We start from the raw sequence: 14050 nt of genomic DNA, 5'->3' as shown, positions 1-14050 counted from the left end.
GGATAGAGCTATCACTTTTAAAAGTTACAGTTAAAGTAGCAATGCTTTTCACACACACACACACACACACACACACTAGGTGTGGCGAAATTATTCTCTCCATTTAACCCATCAACCTTGATCACCCCCTGGGAGGTGAGGGGAGCAGTGAGTAGCAGCCGTGGCCGCGCCCAGGAAGCATTTTTGGTGATTTAACCCCCAATTCCAAGCCTTGATGCTGAGTGCCAAGCAGGGAGGTAATGGCTCCCATTTTTATAGTCTTTGGTATGACTCGGCCGGGGTTTGAACTCACAACCTACACTTTACCCACTAGGCCACTGAGTGAGTGTTTTGTGATCTGATTAACCAAACTTGTTTGTGTTGTTTAATGTCAACTTCTGACTTTTTGAGATTTTCAGCGACGTCAACTTCCGCCCGTTTTTTATTTTATTTTCAGCGACGTCAACTGTCGCCTTTTTCGACTTTGAATGAGATTTTACGGCAGCTGCAGACTTGACATCACACTCAGTGGTGATTTTGTTGACTGCTCATTTTTGTAGTTTTTGTACTTATTTTGATTATCATTATTATTACTCGTTTGTTTTTAAATGTTGCAGTTTATAAATAAACATTTATAAAATAAAATAAAAATAAATACATAAACAAAAAATTTAATATTTCGTCTTGGTTATCGTCAATCTTCACTTGACTAGAATAAGATCCTAACTAACTTTTGTACTGTTGTTGTACTTCGATTATCAACTGTTTGTAAATGTTGAAATTTATAAATAAAGGTTTATAAAAAAATAAAAAAACTTATTGCCGGGAAATGAGGAGTTGTTTTTTTCTACATAAATGTTGATTTATGAAAGTAAGGCCCACATTTTCTAATTGGCTTGATGGGTCACAATTATTAATCAAAAATTGGAGAATGATTAAGAGTACAAAACCCCTTAGATTGATATATTCTGTTAAAAATATTCAAAGTGATTTAAGTAGCCCTTTTTTTCTTTCTTCTTCTTTTTTTTAGCATTAATACTCTATCTGCATTCGCGTTTTAGTTTTCTTTCCTTGATGTTGAAAGTGCCTTGACTTTTGTGTGAATTGTAAATGTATGTTTGTTGTTCAATAACAAAAAAATAATAATAATAAATAAAATTTACTAATCGAAACAAATTCCCGCTGACTAACGTGATGACGAAATGTAATTAAATTTTAGCGGAAGATAATTAAATCGAATGTTACCTTATTACTTCTTTACAAAAAATGACCAAAGTAATGTTCTCTACCTTGAGGAATCATTTGTTGAATTTTTTTGTTTTAATTATTATTTTTTTTTTAATTGTATAAACCTTTATTCATAAATTTTGACATTTACAAACAGTTAAGGAATAATAATGAAAGTACAAAAACAGTACAAAACAGCACCAGGGGGTTGTAAATTCAAAGTAACTAATTCATATATATATATATATATATATATATATATATATATATATATATATATATATATATATATATAGAGTACAAAGCCATATGCTAATCCTGTTTAATTTTTATATTTGTTTTATTAATTTTTTTATTTTATAAACCTATATTTAGAAATTTCAACATTTACAAACGGTTGAGAAATAATAAAAGTACAAAACAGCTTCAGAGGGTTGTAAATTCTTAAAAGTAACTAAAATAGAATGCTATATGTATATATATATATATATATATATATATATATATATATATATATATATATGTATACATATATATATTTATATATATTAGGGATGCACCGAAATGAAAATTTGTGGCTGAAGCCGAATAGAATTTAAACGCTTGGCCGAAAGCCGAATACCGAATAATGAATGCAGTTTTTCACAATTTTTTAATATAGCACAAATAGCCTAGAATAAATATTGAGACATGTTTTTCAAATAAAGTATTTTTTTATTGAATATTGACATTTTTTTAATATTCCAGTAGCCTTTGCTTTTCAAAAAAAGCACAAAGTTTTTCATTTATATTAGGCCTTCAAACAAAACATGCATTCCAAAAAAAAAATAAAGTGCATTAAAGTGGATAAACCCACAACAAATTAATTATTGTCCTTTTGGCAAAAGTCTGCTTAGCCACAGTAGATATGCTAATAATGTAAACAGAAGGCTCAAGTAAATCTCAATAAGTGTGTGCTTGTAACCTCATACACTTATACAGGTAGCCTACACAACAGGCTAATAATGTAAACAGAGGCCCCACTAAATCTCAATAAGTGTGTGCTTGTAACCTCATACACTTATACAGGTACACAACATATCCCAACGTCACTGCACGTTGGTTGATTGCGTCACCGCGTCAAAAAACTGCATCACACGCCACTATTCGGCCTTGTTTTTAACTCATTCCACCGAAGGCCGAATGTGGCTTTTTTTGCCATATTCGGCCGAATATATTCGGTTACCGATTAATCGGTGCACCCCTAATATATATATATGTTGGATCCGCTTTGGACTGGACTCTCGCGACTGTGTTGGATCCATTATGGATTGAACTTTCACAGTATCATGTTAGACCCGCTCGACATCCATTGCTTTCCTCCTCTCCAAGGTTCTCATAGTCATCATTGTCACCGACGTCCCACTGGGTGTGAGTTTTCCTTGCCCTTATGTGGGCCTACCGAGGATGTTGTAGTGGTTTGTGCAGCCCTTTGAGACACTAGTGATTTAGGGCTATATAAGTAAACATTGATTGAGATATATATTATATATATATATATATATATATATATATATATATTATATATATATATATATATATATATACACACACACACACACATACATATATATATGTAACTGCTGTGTACCCGTCCCGTCAAGAATCCACACACAGACTCGTTTGGATAATGTGGTTCTTTACTGGTAGCTGCAATGAGTGATCGGATTGCACAAACACACAATATGTGGTTAGCAACTTTGCTGGTTTCGATGTCAGCAGAGTGCAGGAAGTCTGTCCAAGTACATAACATTTTCATATTTTTGCAATTACAGGTGTAACTTAATACAATGGTTTCTAGCAGTATACTTTTTTAGTGTGATCGTATTGTGGTTTTAACTTGCTTTTATCTTCACTGGTATTACAATCAATTCAATACAATATATTTTTAACTTGTTTTTTAACCAACATCATCCTTTTTTATGTATTTATGAAATAGAAAATAGAAAAGTACAAAATACAATGCAAGACTGGATCGGTTCGCAGCCGAGTGTGAAGCGACCGGAATGAGAATCAGCACCTCCAAGTCCGAGTCCATGGTTCTCGCCCGGAAAAGGGTGGAGTGCCATCTCCGGGTTGGGGAGGAGACCCTGCCCCAAGTGGAGGAGTTCAAGTACCTAGGAGTCTTGTTCACGAGTGGGGGAGGAATGGATGGTGAGATCGACAGGCGGATCGGTGCGGCGTCTTCAGTAATGCGGACGTTGTATCGATCCGTTGTGGTGAAGAAGGAGCTGAGCTGGAAGGCAAAGCTCTCAATTTACCAGTCGATCTATGTTCCCTTCCTCACCTATGGTCATGGTTTTTGGGTCATGACCGAAAGGATAAGATCACGGGTACAAGCGGCCCAAATGAGTTTCCTCTCCCTTAGAGATAGGGTGAGAAGCTCTGCCATCCGGGAGGAACTCAAGGTAAAGCCGCTGCTCCTCCACATGGAGAGGAGCCAGATGAGGTGGTTCGGGCATCTGGTCAGGATGCCACCCGAACGGTGTTTAGGGCACGTCCAGCTGGTAGGAGGCCACGGGGAAGACCCAGGACACGTTGGGAAGACTATGTCTCCTGGCTGGCCTGGGAACGCCTCGGGATCCCCCGGGAAGAGCTAGACGAAGTGGCTGGGGAGAGGGAAGTCTGGGCTTCCCTGCTTAGGCTGCTGCCCCCGCGACCCGACCTCGGATAAGCGGAAGAAGATGGATGGCTATTTTTAACTTGTTTTTTAATCAACATCATCCTTTTTTATGTATTTATGAAATAAAAAATAGAAAAATACAAAATACAAGACATGACACAATCATTAAATGGACTTTTAGCACCCTCTGGTGGCGACTAGCGAAAATGACAGACGACGTTGTGTTCATGCCAAAATGGCGGACAATTCAAACTTAAATATGAACGTACGGACACGTAACACGCACATAGTGCAACAATTTTTACCTGCAATGAGTGATGGGAATGCACAAACACACACACACAATATGTGCTTAGCACCTCTGCTGGTTTCGATGTCTAAAAGGGGAAATAATATGGACTTCAGTGCAAAATAGTAGTACATCTAACGTGAGCAACAACAAATTCAAAACATAGCATTTCAACTGCTGTTAAATAACTGTGTATTTTACAATTAATATCACGTTAGCTTTAGTATAATTTACAATATTTTGCGGAGCAATATCGGAACATTTCTTACCTTTAGCAGAGTGCAGGAAGTCTGTTAATAGCTTCCGGTTTCCGGTCATATTTACATATTTTTAAATACCAGCAGATGGCGCCATTGGACCTCATTGCATTACAAAACAATATAGATATTTTAGCAGGAATTTCACTCAAATAATAAAGTATTTTTTATACCCGTTACATATAAATATATATACACATATACAATTTCAGTAAATACATTTGGAAAATCATTTAAATTGTAAAGCGAAAGTGCTCCTGTGTGACGTCATCGCCGGAGCTGCCGCAAAACCTCTTTCCGGCGGAAGTTGACGACGCTGAGAGACGAACGCCAGGCAAAAGGCGAAGAAAGGCCAGTTTAATCAAGAAAAAACATTAAAAATGTTAAAAGAGTTGGTGCAGGAGCGACTGATGGCGGCGGCCGACGAAATATTCGCGCTGTTTGAAGGAACGATCGCGTCGTACGAGGAGGAACTTTCTAGAACGAGAGAGAAGGAGCGACATCGACAACCGGAAGCTGCTAGCAAAACAGTGTTACATTTTGAAGGTATATTCAAACACACTTTATAAAATACCGAGGCCAGGAGACATTAGACAAGAAAAAATATTTTATTACTATTAATCACAGTCCTGTAAATAATCCATGACGTTATTGGGGCGGCATAGCTCGGTTGGTAGAGTGGCCGTGCCAGCAACTTGAGTGTTGCAGGTTCGATTCCCGCTTCCGCCATCCTAGTCACTGCCGTTGTGTCCTTGGGCAAGGCACTTTACCCACCTGCTCCCAGTGCCACCCACATTGCTTTAAATGTAACTTAGATATTGGGTTTCACTATGTAAAGCGCTTTGAGTCACTAGAGAAAAGCGCTATATAAATATAATTCACTTCACTTCACTTGAAAAGATCACATTGTCTAACACGGGTCAGGAACCTTTTTGGCTGAGAGACCCAAGAAGCCAAATATTTTAAAATGTATTTCTTTAAGAGCCATATAATATATTTTTTTTAAACACTGAACACAACAAAACGCGTGCATTTTTAAGAAAGACCAACATTTCTAGAGAGGTCTCTTATTCTTTGTAATATTGTTATTCTGAAGCTAACTGGAGGGGGCGTGGCCCGCGGCGCCTGCAGCGAAGCAGGGTGTTGCCAGGACAGGCCTCGAATTCAGCGACAGGCGCGTAGACGGCCCACCTGGGCCTTTTTGTCTGATCACCTGTCGCTATGTTATAAGCAGCAGCCAGGAGGAGAGACGGGCTTGGGGCTAGAAACCAGAGCACGAGCGAGAACGAAAGAGAAAAAGACAATTGCTGGAAAGCAACGGAGAGACTTATTGAAAAATAAAACAATATTGTAACCCTGAAACTGGCTCTCATGTCGGTGCTTGGTGGTCTGAAGAACCCCCAGGAGGGCAAGACCCACACTAGTGTGAAGTGAAGTGAATTATATTTACATAGCGCTTTTCTCTAGTGACTCAAAGCGCTTTACATAGTGAAACCCAATATCTATGTTACATTTAAAGCAGTGTGGGTGGCACTGGGAGCAGGTGGGTAAAGTGTCTTGCTCAAGGACACAACGGCAGTGGCTAAGATGGCGTACGCGGGAATCGAACCTGCGACCCTCAAGTTGCTGGCACGGCCACTCTACCAACCGAGCTATACCGCCCCAACTAACTAAATAAATGACTTCTTACCAACTTCTTGAACCTAAAAATGCATGACAATATTTCATATTTTGAACGTTATTTTTAACACTGTGATTACAGGTGGAATTATTCATTATTTATCCTGTTGAGCAATGTCAGCTCAGATTTATCCGAGAGCCAGAGGCAGTCATCAAAAGAGCCGAGCCATAGGTTCCCTAACCCTGGTCTAACACCTACTTTGTACTGTTTTGTGGTGGTGGTTACTTTATAAGCAGATCTACTGAATTAAGGCAAACATTTTGATATAATATCAATCAATCAATCAATGTTTACTTATATAGCCCTAAATCACTAGTGTCTCAAAGGGCTGCACAAACCACTACGACATCCTCGGTAGGCCCACATAAGGGCAAGGAAAACTCACACCCAGTGGGACGTCGGTGACAATGATGACTATGAGAACCTTGGAGAGGAGGAAAGCAATGGATGTCGAGCGGGTCTAACATGATACTGTGAAAGTTCAATCCATAATGAATCCAACACAGTCGCGAGAGTCCAGTCCAAAGCGGATCCAACACAGCAGCGAGAGTCCCGTTCACAGCGGAGCCAGCAGGAAACCATCCCAAGCGGAGGCGGATCAGCAGCGCAGAGATGTCCCCAGCCGATACACAGGCAAGCAGTACATGGCCACCGGATCGGACCGGACCCCCTCCACAAAGGAGAGTGGGACATGGAAGAAAAAGAAAAGAAACGGCAGATCAACTGGTCTAAAAAGGGAGTCTATTTAAAGGCTAGAGTATACAAATTAGTTTTCAGGTGAGACTTAAATGCTTCTAACTAATCACTAAAAAGGTACAGTTTTTTTGACAATGAGTTCAGAAAATGAGATTATTTTTATTTTACTGCCAGCACACATGAATTAGATTGTGTTACTTTGTGTGGTGATAAAAAAAAAAGTGAAAGAAACATCAATAAAATGTACGGTAGAATGTCGTATTCGTGCCACGTTCAGTGACTGCTGTTGTGTCCTTGAGCAGGACACTTTACAGTCCTTGCTGCCATGAAGGGGTTAAGAATAATATTTGGTGAGGGTTGACGAGGCCCACTGGTTGGATTTTTCAGTCTACCCCCGCAGACATGGTCTTATGTTTAAAGGCCTACTGAAAGCCACTACTAGCGACCACGCAGTCTGATAGTTTATATATCAATGATGAAATATTAACATTGCAACACATGCCAATACGGCCGCAATTTTAAATTTCGCGCGAATTATCCTGCTGAAAACGTCAGGGATTGTAGCGAACATTTTGTCCCAGCATCGATCCCAGCTATAAGTCGTCTGCTTTAATCGCAAAATTCCACAGTATTCTGGACATCTGTGTTGCTGAATCTTTTGCAATTTGTTCAATTAATAATGGAGACGTCAAAGAAGAACGATGTAGGTGGGAAGCGGTGTATTGCGGCCGCTTTTAGCAACACAAACACAGCCTGTGTTTCCTTGTTTTCATTCCCGAAAGATGACGGTGAAGCTTTACTATGGAACAGAGCGGTCAAGCGAACATGGTTCCCTACCATGGTGAGAAAATGGTGGTAATAAGTCGGCTCTTACCGTAGACCTGAGCGGAGAGCTTGCGGCGCTGCTCCTGCAGCTGCGGACTCTCTTGCCTCCTCCCACCGGCCGCCCCCGACCGTCGGATGCTTACACCGTGGAGGAGTGAAGTGAAGTGAATTATATTTATATAGCGCTTTTCTCAAGTGACTCAAAGCGCTTTACATAGTGACACCCAATATCTAAGTTACATTTAAACCAGTGTGGGTGGCACTGGGAGCAGGTTGGTAAAGTGTCTTGCCCAAGGACACAACGGCAGTAACTAGGATGGCACAAGCGGGAATCGAACCTGCAACCCTCAAGTTGCTGACACGGCCACTCTACCAACCGAGCTATGCCGCCCATAGGAGGGAGAAAACAAAAAAAATCTCAGCCCGGCTGCCTTCGCCTCGTCGAGAAACGTGGCTTCCCTCTGAGACACTGGCGGTCACCACACCCCTCCGACTTTCAGGTACGACCATATAATCTCACTAAAACACTAGTAACACAATGAGCAGATAATGGATTTTCCAGAATTAGCCTAGTAAATGGGGCGGTATAGCTCGGTTGGTTCAGCAGCCGTGCCAGCAACTTGAGGGTTGCAGGTTCGATCCCCGCTTCCGCCATCCGAGTCACTGCCGTTGTGTCCTCGGGCAAGACACTTTACCCACCTGCTCCCAGTGCCACCCACACTGGTTTAAATGTAAAAATTAGATATTGGGTTTCACTATGTAAAGCGCTTTGAGTCACTAGAGAAAAAAGCGCTATATAAATATAATTCTAATAACATCTGAATCGCTCCCACTGCCCTCGTCTTTTTTTTTCTTTCTAATCCTTCACTCTCACTTTCCTCATCCACGAATCTAACATCTTCGCTCAAATTAATGGGGAAATCGTCGCTTTCGCGGTCCGAATCGCTCTCGCAGCTGGTGGCCATGATTGTAAACAATGTTCAGAAGTGAGGAGCTCCACAACCCGTGATGTCACTCGCACATCGTCTGCTACTTCCGGTACAGGCAAGGCTTTTTTTATTAGCGACCAAAAGTTGCGAACTTTATCGTGGATGTTCTCTACTAAATCCTTTCAGCAAAAATATGGCAATATCGCGAAATGATCAAGTATGACACATAGAATGGACCTGCTATCCCCGTTTAAATAAGAACATCTCATTTCAGTAGGCCTTTAAGTAGAATTATTATAGCCTCAGACAAAAAAACAATGCTGAAACAAATAAAAAAATACCTTGTTAAATCCCAAATGACAATAAATCCTGCTTTTGTCCTGCAGATGTGCAGCAGCTGATTGGTCCTCAAGAAGAATGTCCCCCTCAGCTGCAAGGATGGATCACAAGCTGGGAGCAGGAGGATCCACAGCCCCCTCACATTAAAGAGGAGAAGGACAAACTCGGGATCCCTCAGTGTCTTCTCGGATCGAAGGGGGCTGGTCTCACAAAGTCCCCACAGACTGGTGTCCCTGTAAAGACTGAAGATGATGAAGAGAAACCACCTGAGTCCTCACGGCTTCATCACAGTCCAAGTGAGGAGAACAGAGGGGCGGAGCCTCCAAGCAGCAGCTTACTACAACACAAGACAACAGAAATGGACGCAGACCACTTTGGAGCTCCACTGTCAGATAGTGACACTCAAGACAGGGTTGAAGAACGTTCTAGCAGCGATACAAACTTCGTAGATGATTTGAGGATTCACACTGACTACAAACATTCTAAATGCTTTGAAAGGAAGACCAAATGTTGGACCTGCTCTTTTTGTGTCAAAAGCTTTTTTTATAAAGCAGCGTTCGCTCGACACATGAGAACACACACTGGGGAAAAACCCTTTGCTTGTTCCGTCTGTGGTCAAAGATTCTCTCAAAAGTCCCACTTGATATCACACATGAGAACGCACACGAGAGAAAAACCCTTTGCTTGTTCAGTCTGCAACAAGAGGTTTAGTCTCAAGTCCAACTTGACTGTACACAGCAGAACTCACACCGGAGAGAAACCCTTCACCTGCTTACTTTGCGGTCAGAAATTTGCTGTCAACGCCACTTTGGCTACACACATGAGAGTCCACACCGGGGTGAAACCCTTTGTTTGTCCAGTTTGTGGTAAGACTTTTTCTCAAAGGCCACACCTGAAATCACACATGGGAACACACGCAACAGAATAAGCCTTTCGTTGTTTAGTTTCTGGTCAAAGATTCCGTCGTCAAGGAGAGTTGGGCTCTGCCAAATGTAAGAATAAAATGAGATGATGAAATTTGCGTTCTTTTTGAAAAATTACAGGCTTCCTTAGAAGTCCATCCGATCCAATATCTACAGTTTCTGAGAAAACTTACACACGTGCTTACTTGCACCTGTCTTGTTTTGTACTGGAAAATAAACATGTCTGGTTTTGTTTTTTTTGTCTCAGACCCTTAACGACTGTTGTGTGACGAAAAGACTGAATTGAGTTAAGGTGTTTTGAATTAATAAATGAATAAAGCTCATTATTAATCTTTGCTGCGCTCATCAAGAGATGGTTTCTCGATCATGTGACGTCATCCAGGTCCGTCTGTCCTCCAGAAAAAAGGCCTTTTGACAGCATTAACAGACAAACGACGTGGAAAATAGTAAGACATTGAATTCTTGACTAAATCTATACTGCAAATCCCGTGTGTAACTGAACAATGAAACTGGTGTGTATTTCCAGTCTGGTGTAGCCTGCATGTTACTTGAATAAAGTACTGTACAAGTACTAGGTAAATAGTGAATGATCTAACGGGGCTAGATCAGAAGAAACTAAATTCAGCTCTAGGAATGGAGAGTAATGGAGACTGAACACCGGATTTAAGTTTAAATGGTACCAAATTATATTAATAATAGGAAAAATAAACAAACAATAGACATGTAAATTCGATTGGCCTTTAACATATTCAACAAATTCACAAAACGTTCAATTCGGTCCTTGTTTTTACCAAAGATGGTATAAGCCAGGGGTGCCCATTACGTCGATCGCGAGCTACCAGTCGACCGCGGGGGGTGTGTCAGTCCATCTCCAGCCAGGCTTTTAAAAAAAATAGACCTAAAAATGAGTGATCATCAATCTTCACCAAGACGTCACTTAAATGACATTCACGGTACCGGAGGGTCTTGTGAGATGACGCTGGCTGCTGCAAGATCATTATTATGAAAATATGACCGAGAGGAAGGCCAGAAACACTTTTTAGTTCAACAGACTCTCGCGCCGTACCTTCCGTCAAAACTCTAAAGGCCGACTGCACATTTCCTATCTTCACAATAAAAGCCCTGCTTCATGCTGCCTGCGCTAACTAAATACAGAGTCTCGGAAAACTGGCGTGCACAAGCGATCCCTCAGAAAGCTGGCGTGCACATCACTTGTGCACGCCAGCTTTCCCAGACTCTTATTTTGTTAGCGCAGGCAGCATGAAGCAGGGCTTTTATTGTGAAGATAGGAAATGTGCAGTCGGCCTTTAGAGTTTTGACGGAAGGGACGGCGCGAAAGTCTGCTGAAATAAAAAGTGTTTCTCGCCTTCCTCTCTGTCATTTTTTCCTAATAATGAACTGGCAGCAGCCAGCGTCATCTCACAAGACCCTCGGGTGCCGTGAATGTCAATCAAGCAAGCTACGGAATTTGCCGCCAATGTTTTTCTTGTAAAGTGTATGGAAGCTGGATGAATTAGATGCCAAAAACCAACCACTTTCATGTGGTATTGTACAGAAAGGACAACTTTTTTTCTCCTCCATTTGAAAATGTGGGCGTTATCATCATTACTGTCTGATTCCAATCAATGCAAGTCATCAGAATCAGGTAATACACCAACTTATATTCTTGTCTTTGTGAAAGAAAGACATCTATATGTGTTACACATGCTTGTATTATCATTAAACACATTTAACTTGTTTACAAAAATTGTCTCTTTCATAAATAAATAAATATAAATGATATATATAAATGAGGTAGATCCCCTCGAGTTGGTCAATTGAAAAGTAGCTCGCCTGCAGAAAAAGTGTGGGCACCCCTGGTATAAGCGCTACACAAGTTCAGAAATCTTTGAACGGCCCCGCAAAGTCCACATTGTGAAGGGACGGGGTAAAAGTGAAAGTTCAGGAGGACCGAAATGAACACGTTGCGTTTTGGTAAAACAAAGGAAAAACAGGGCGGCTGCTGAGGAGCTTCCTACCCGCCCGGGGCTCGGCTGTGGGGATTCAGTTCAGTTGGTTGGGTTCCAGGCATAAAGCTTCAGACTCTAGCTCGCCATCCAACATGTTCTGTACAACAAGGGCAGGACCAGTCAAATTTCCAGTGCGCACACAAAATACATTCAAATACTAAATAATACTACTGTATTCAAATAGTAAAGTATATTCCTTAAAGGGGAACATTATCAGCAGAACTATGTAAGCGTCAATATATACCTTGATGGTGCAGAAAAAAGACCATCTATTTTTTTAACCGATTTCCGAACTCTAAATGGGTGAATTTTGGCGAATTAAACGCCTTTCTGTTTATCGCGCTGGAGGCGATGACGTCAGAATGTGACGTCGCCGAGGTAACACACCCACCATTTTCATTTTCAACACATGTGGGGAGGTATAGCTCGGTTGGTAGAGCGGCCGTGCCAGCAACTTGAGGGTTGCAGGTTCGATTCCCGCTTCCGCCATCCTAGTCACTGCCGTTGTGTCCTTGGGCAAGACACTTGACCCACCTGCTCCCAGTGCCACCCACACTGGTTTAAATGTAACTTAGATATTGGGTTTCACTATGTAAAGCGCTTTGAGTCACTAGAGAAAAGCGCTATATAAATATAATTCAGTTCAGTTCAATTACAAACAGCGGGTCTCAGCTCTGTTATTTTCCGTTTTATTGACTATGTTTTGGAACCTTGGAGACATCATGCCTCGACGGTGTGTTGTCGGAGGGTGTAACAACACTAACAGGGAGGGATTCAAGTTGCACCACTGGCCCCAAGATGCCAAAGTGTCTGCCGCCAGACCCCCATTGAATGTGCCAGAGTGTCTCCACATTTGACCGGCGATGAGTTTTGTTGATGTTGACTGCCAGCTAATTGATGCTAACATGCTACGCTAATCGATGCTAACATGCTATTTACCGGCGGTGCTAAGGCAGACATGGAACAGAGATGTATGGATAACCTGCAGATGCATTTGCAACGATAGTCAACGAAATCACAAAGGTTAGTTTTGTTGATGTTGACTGCCAGCTAATCAATGCTAACATGCTATGCTAATCGATGCCAACATGCTAATTACCGGCGGTGCTAAAGCAGACATGGCACAGAGATGTATGGATAACCTGCAGATGCATTTGCAACGATATTACGTTTCCTTCCACCCACATTTAATGCGAAACAAACACTTACCAATCGACGGATTTAAGTTGCTCCAGTGTCAAAAGATGCGAAAGTCCTGATCGTTTGGTCCGCACATTTTACCGGCGATGCTAACGCAGCTATTCGGCCATGCTATGGCTATGAATAGCGTCAATAGCTATTCGCTCAATAGCTTCAGTTTCTTCTTCAATATTTTCATACTCCAACCATCTGTTTCAATACATGCGTAATCTGTTGAATCGCTGAAATCCGAGTTTGAATCCGAGCTAATGTCACTATATCTTGCTGTGGTATTCCCATTGTTTGTTTACATTGGCAGCACTGTGTGACGTCACAGGGAAATGGCCAGTGTCTTCGCAGAGAGCAGAAAATAAGGCACTTTAAAGCTTTATTTAGGGATATTCCGAGACCGGTAAAATTTTGAAAAAAACTTCAAAAAATACAACAAGCCACTGGGAACTGATTTTTATTGTTTTTAACCCTTTTGAAATTGTGATAATGTTCCCCTTTAATAATAATGTGTAAAAAAACTCCCAGTCCACAAGCATCCTCCTTCACAACACGTTCTCTTAGATTTCCATGTTATGATACATGTTCACATTATTCATTGACTGTATCTAAAAAAGATAAAAATATATATTTTATATAAATGAAGGTATGAAATAAGCCTAAATGAAATACAACGACTTGGTTTATATTCTTGTATATACTAGTTATTAAAGTCAGTGTCCGTTGAGTCGGTCCATAGGTTGCCTGTAGTGATTTTTAATGTCCAGCAGAGGTCAGTATTTAGTGACACAGTATTGTAACAAACAGTTCAGGGTGTCCCTCCAGTGTTGCCGTAAGGCTGTGACGTAAGAGGTCTATATAAAGGCGGGTTGTTGAAGAAGGTGATAGATGGGTATGGAGATAGGTGTAAAGAAGGGAACAATAAAGTGGTGGAGACCGGACCTGCTCTCATGACTCCCTTTTATTATTTTATTTTATCAGTACCCAAATTATGCGAACCCAGGACACTCGGCTACAGTATCAATACAGTTTTGCAATGTGTCGAA

The 14050-nt window shown here is 41.1% G+C and overlaps 1 protein-coding gene across 1 annotated transcript; it reads left to right on the top strand.

Moving 5' to 3' along the window:
- Positions 1–4701: 4701 nt before the first annotated feature.
- On the top strand, positions 4702–10053 carry LOC133549452 (endothelial zinc finger protein induced by tumor necrosis factor alpha-like). Its single transcript, XM_061894872.1, has 2 exons — positions 4702–4960; positions 8932–10053. The coding sequence occupies exons 1-2, from the start codon at positions 4795–4797 to the stop codon at positions 9810–9812; spliced, it is 1047 nt and encodes a 348-aa protein (XP_061750856.1). The 5' UTR covers positions 4702–4794; the 3' UTR covers positions 9813–10053.
- The last annotated feature ends 3997 nt before the right edge of the window (positions 10054–14050 follow it).

This window comes from Nerophis ophidion, linkage group LG01 (assembly GCF_033978795.1).
Source record: "Nerophis ophidion isolate RoL-2023_Sa linkage group LG01, RoL_Noph_v1.0, whole genome shotgun sequence".
NCBI lineage: Eukaryota > Metazoa > Chordata > Actinopteri > Syngnathiformes > Syngnathidae > Nerophis > Nerophis ophidion.
This window is presented reverse-complemented; position numbering and strand designations above follow the sequence as displayed.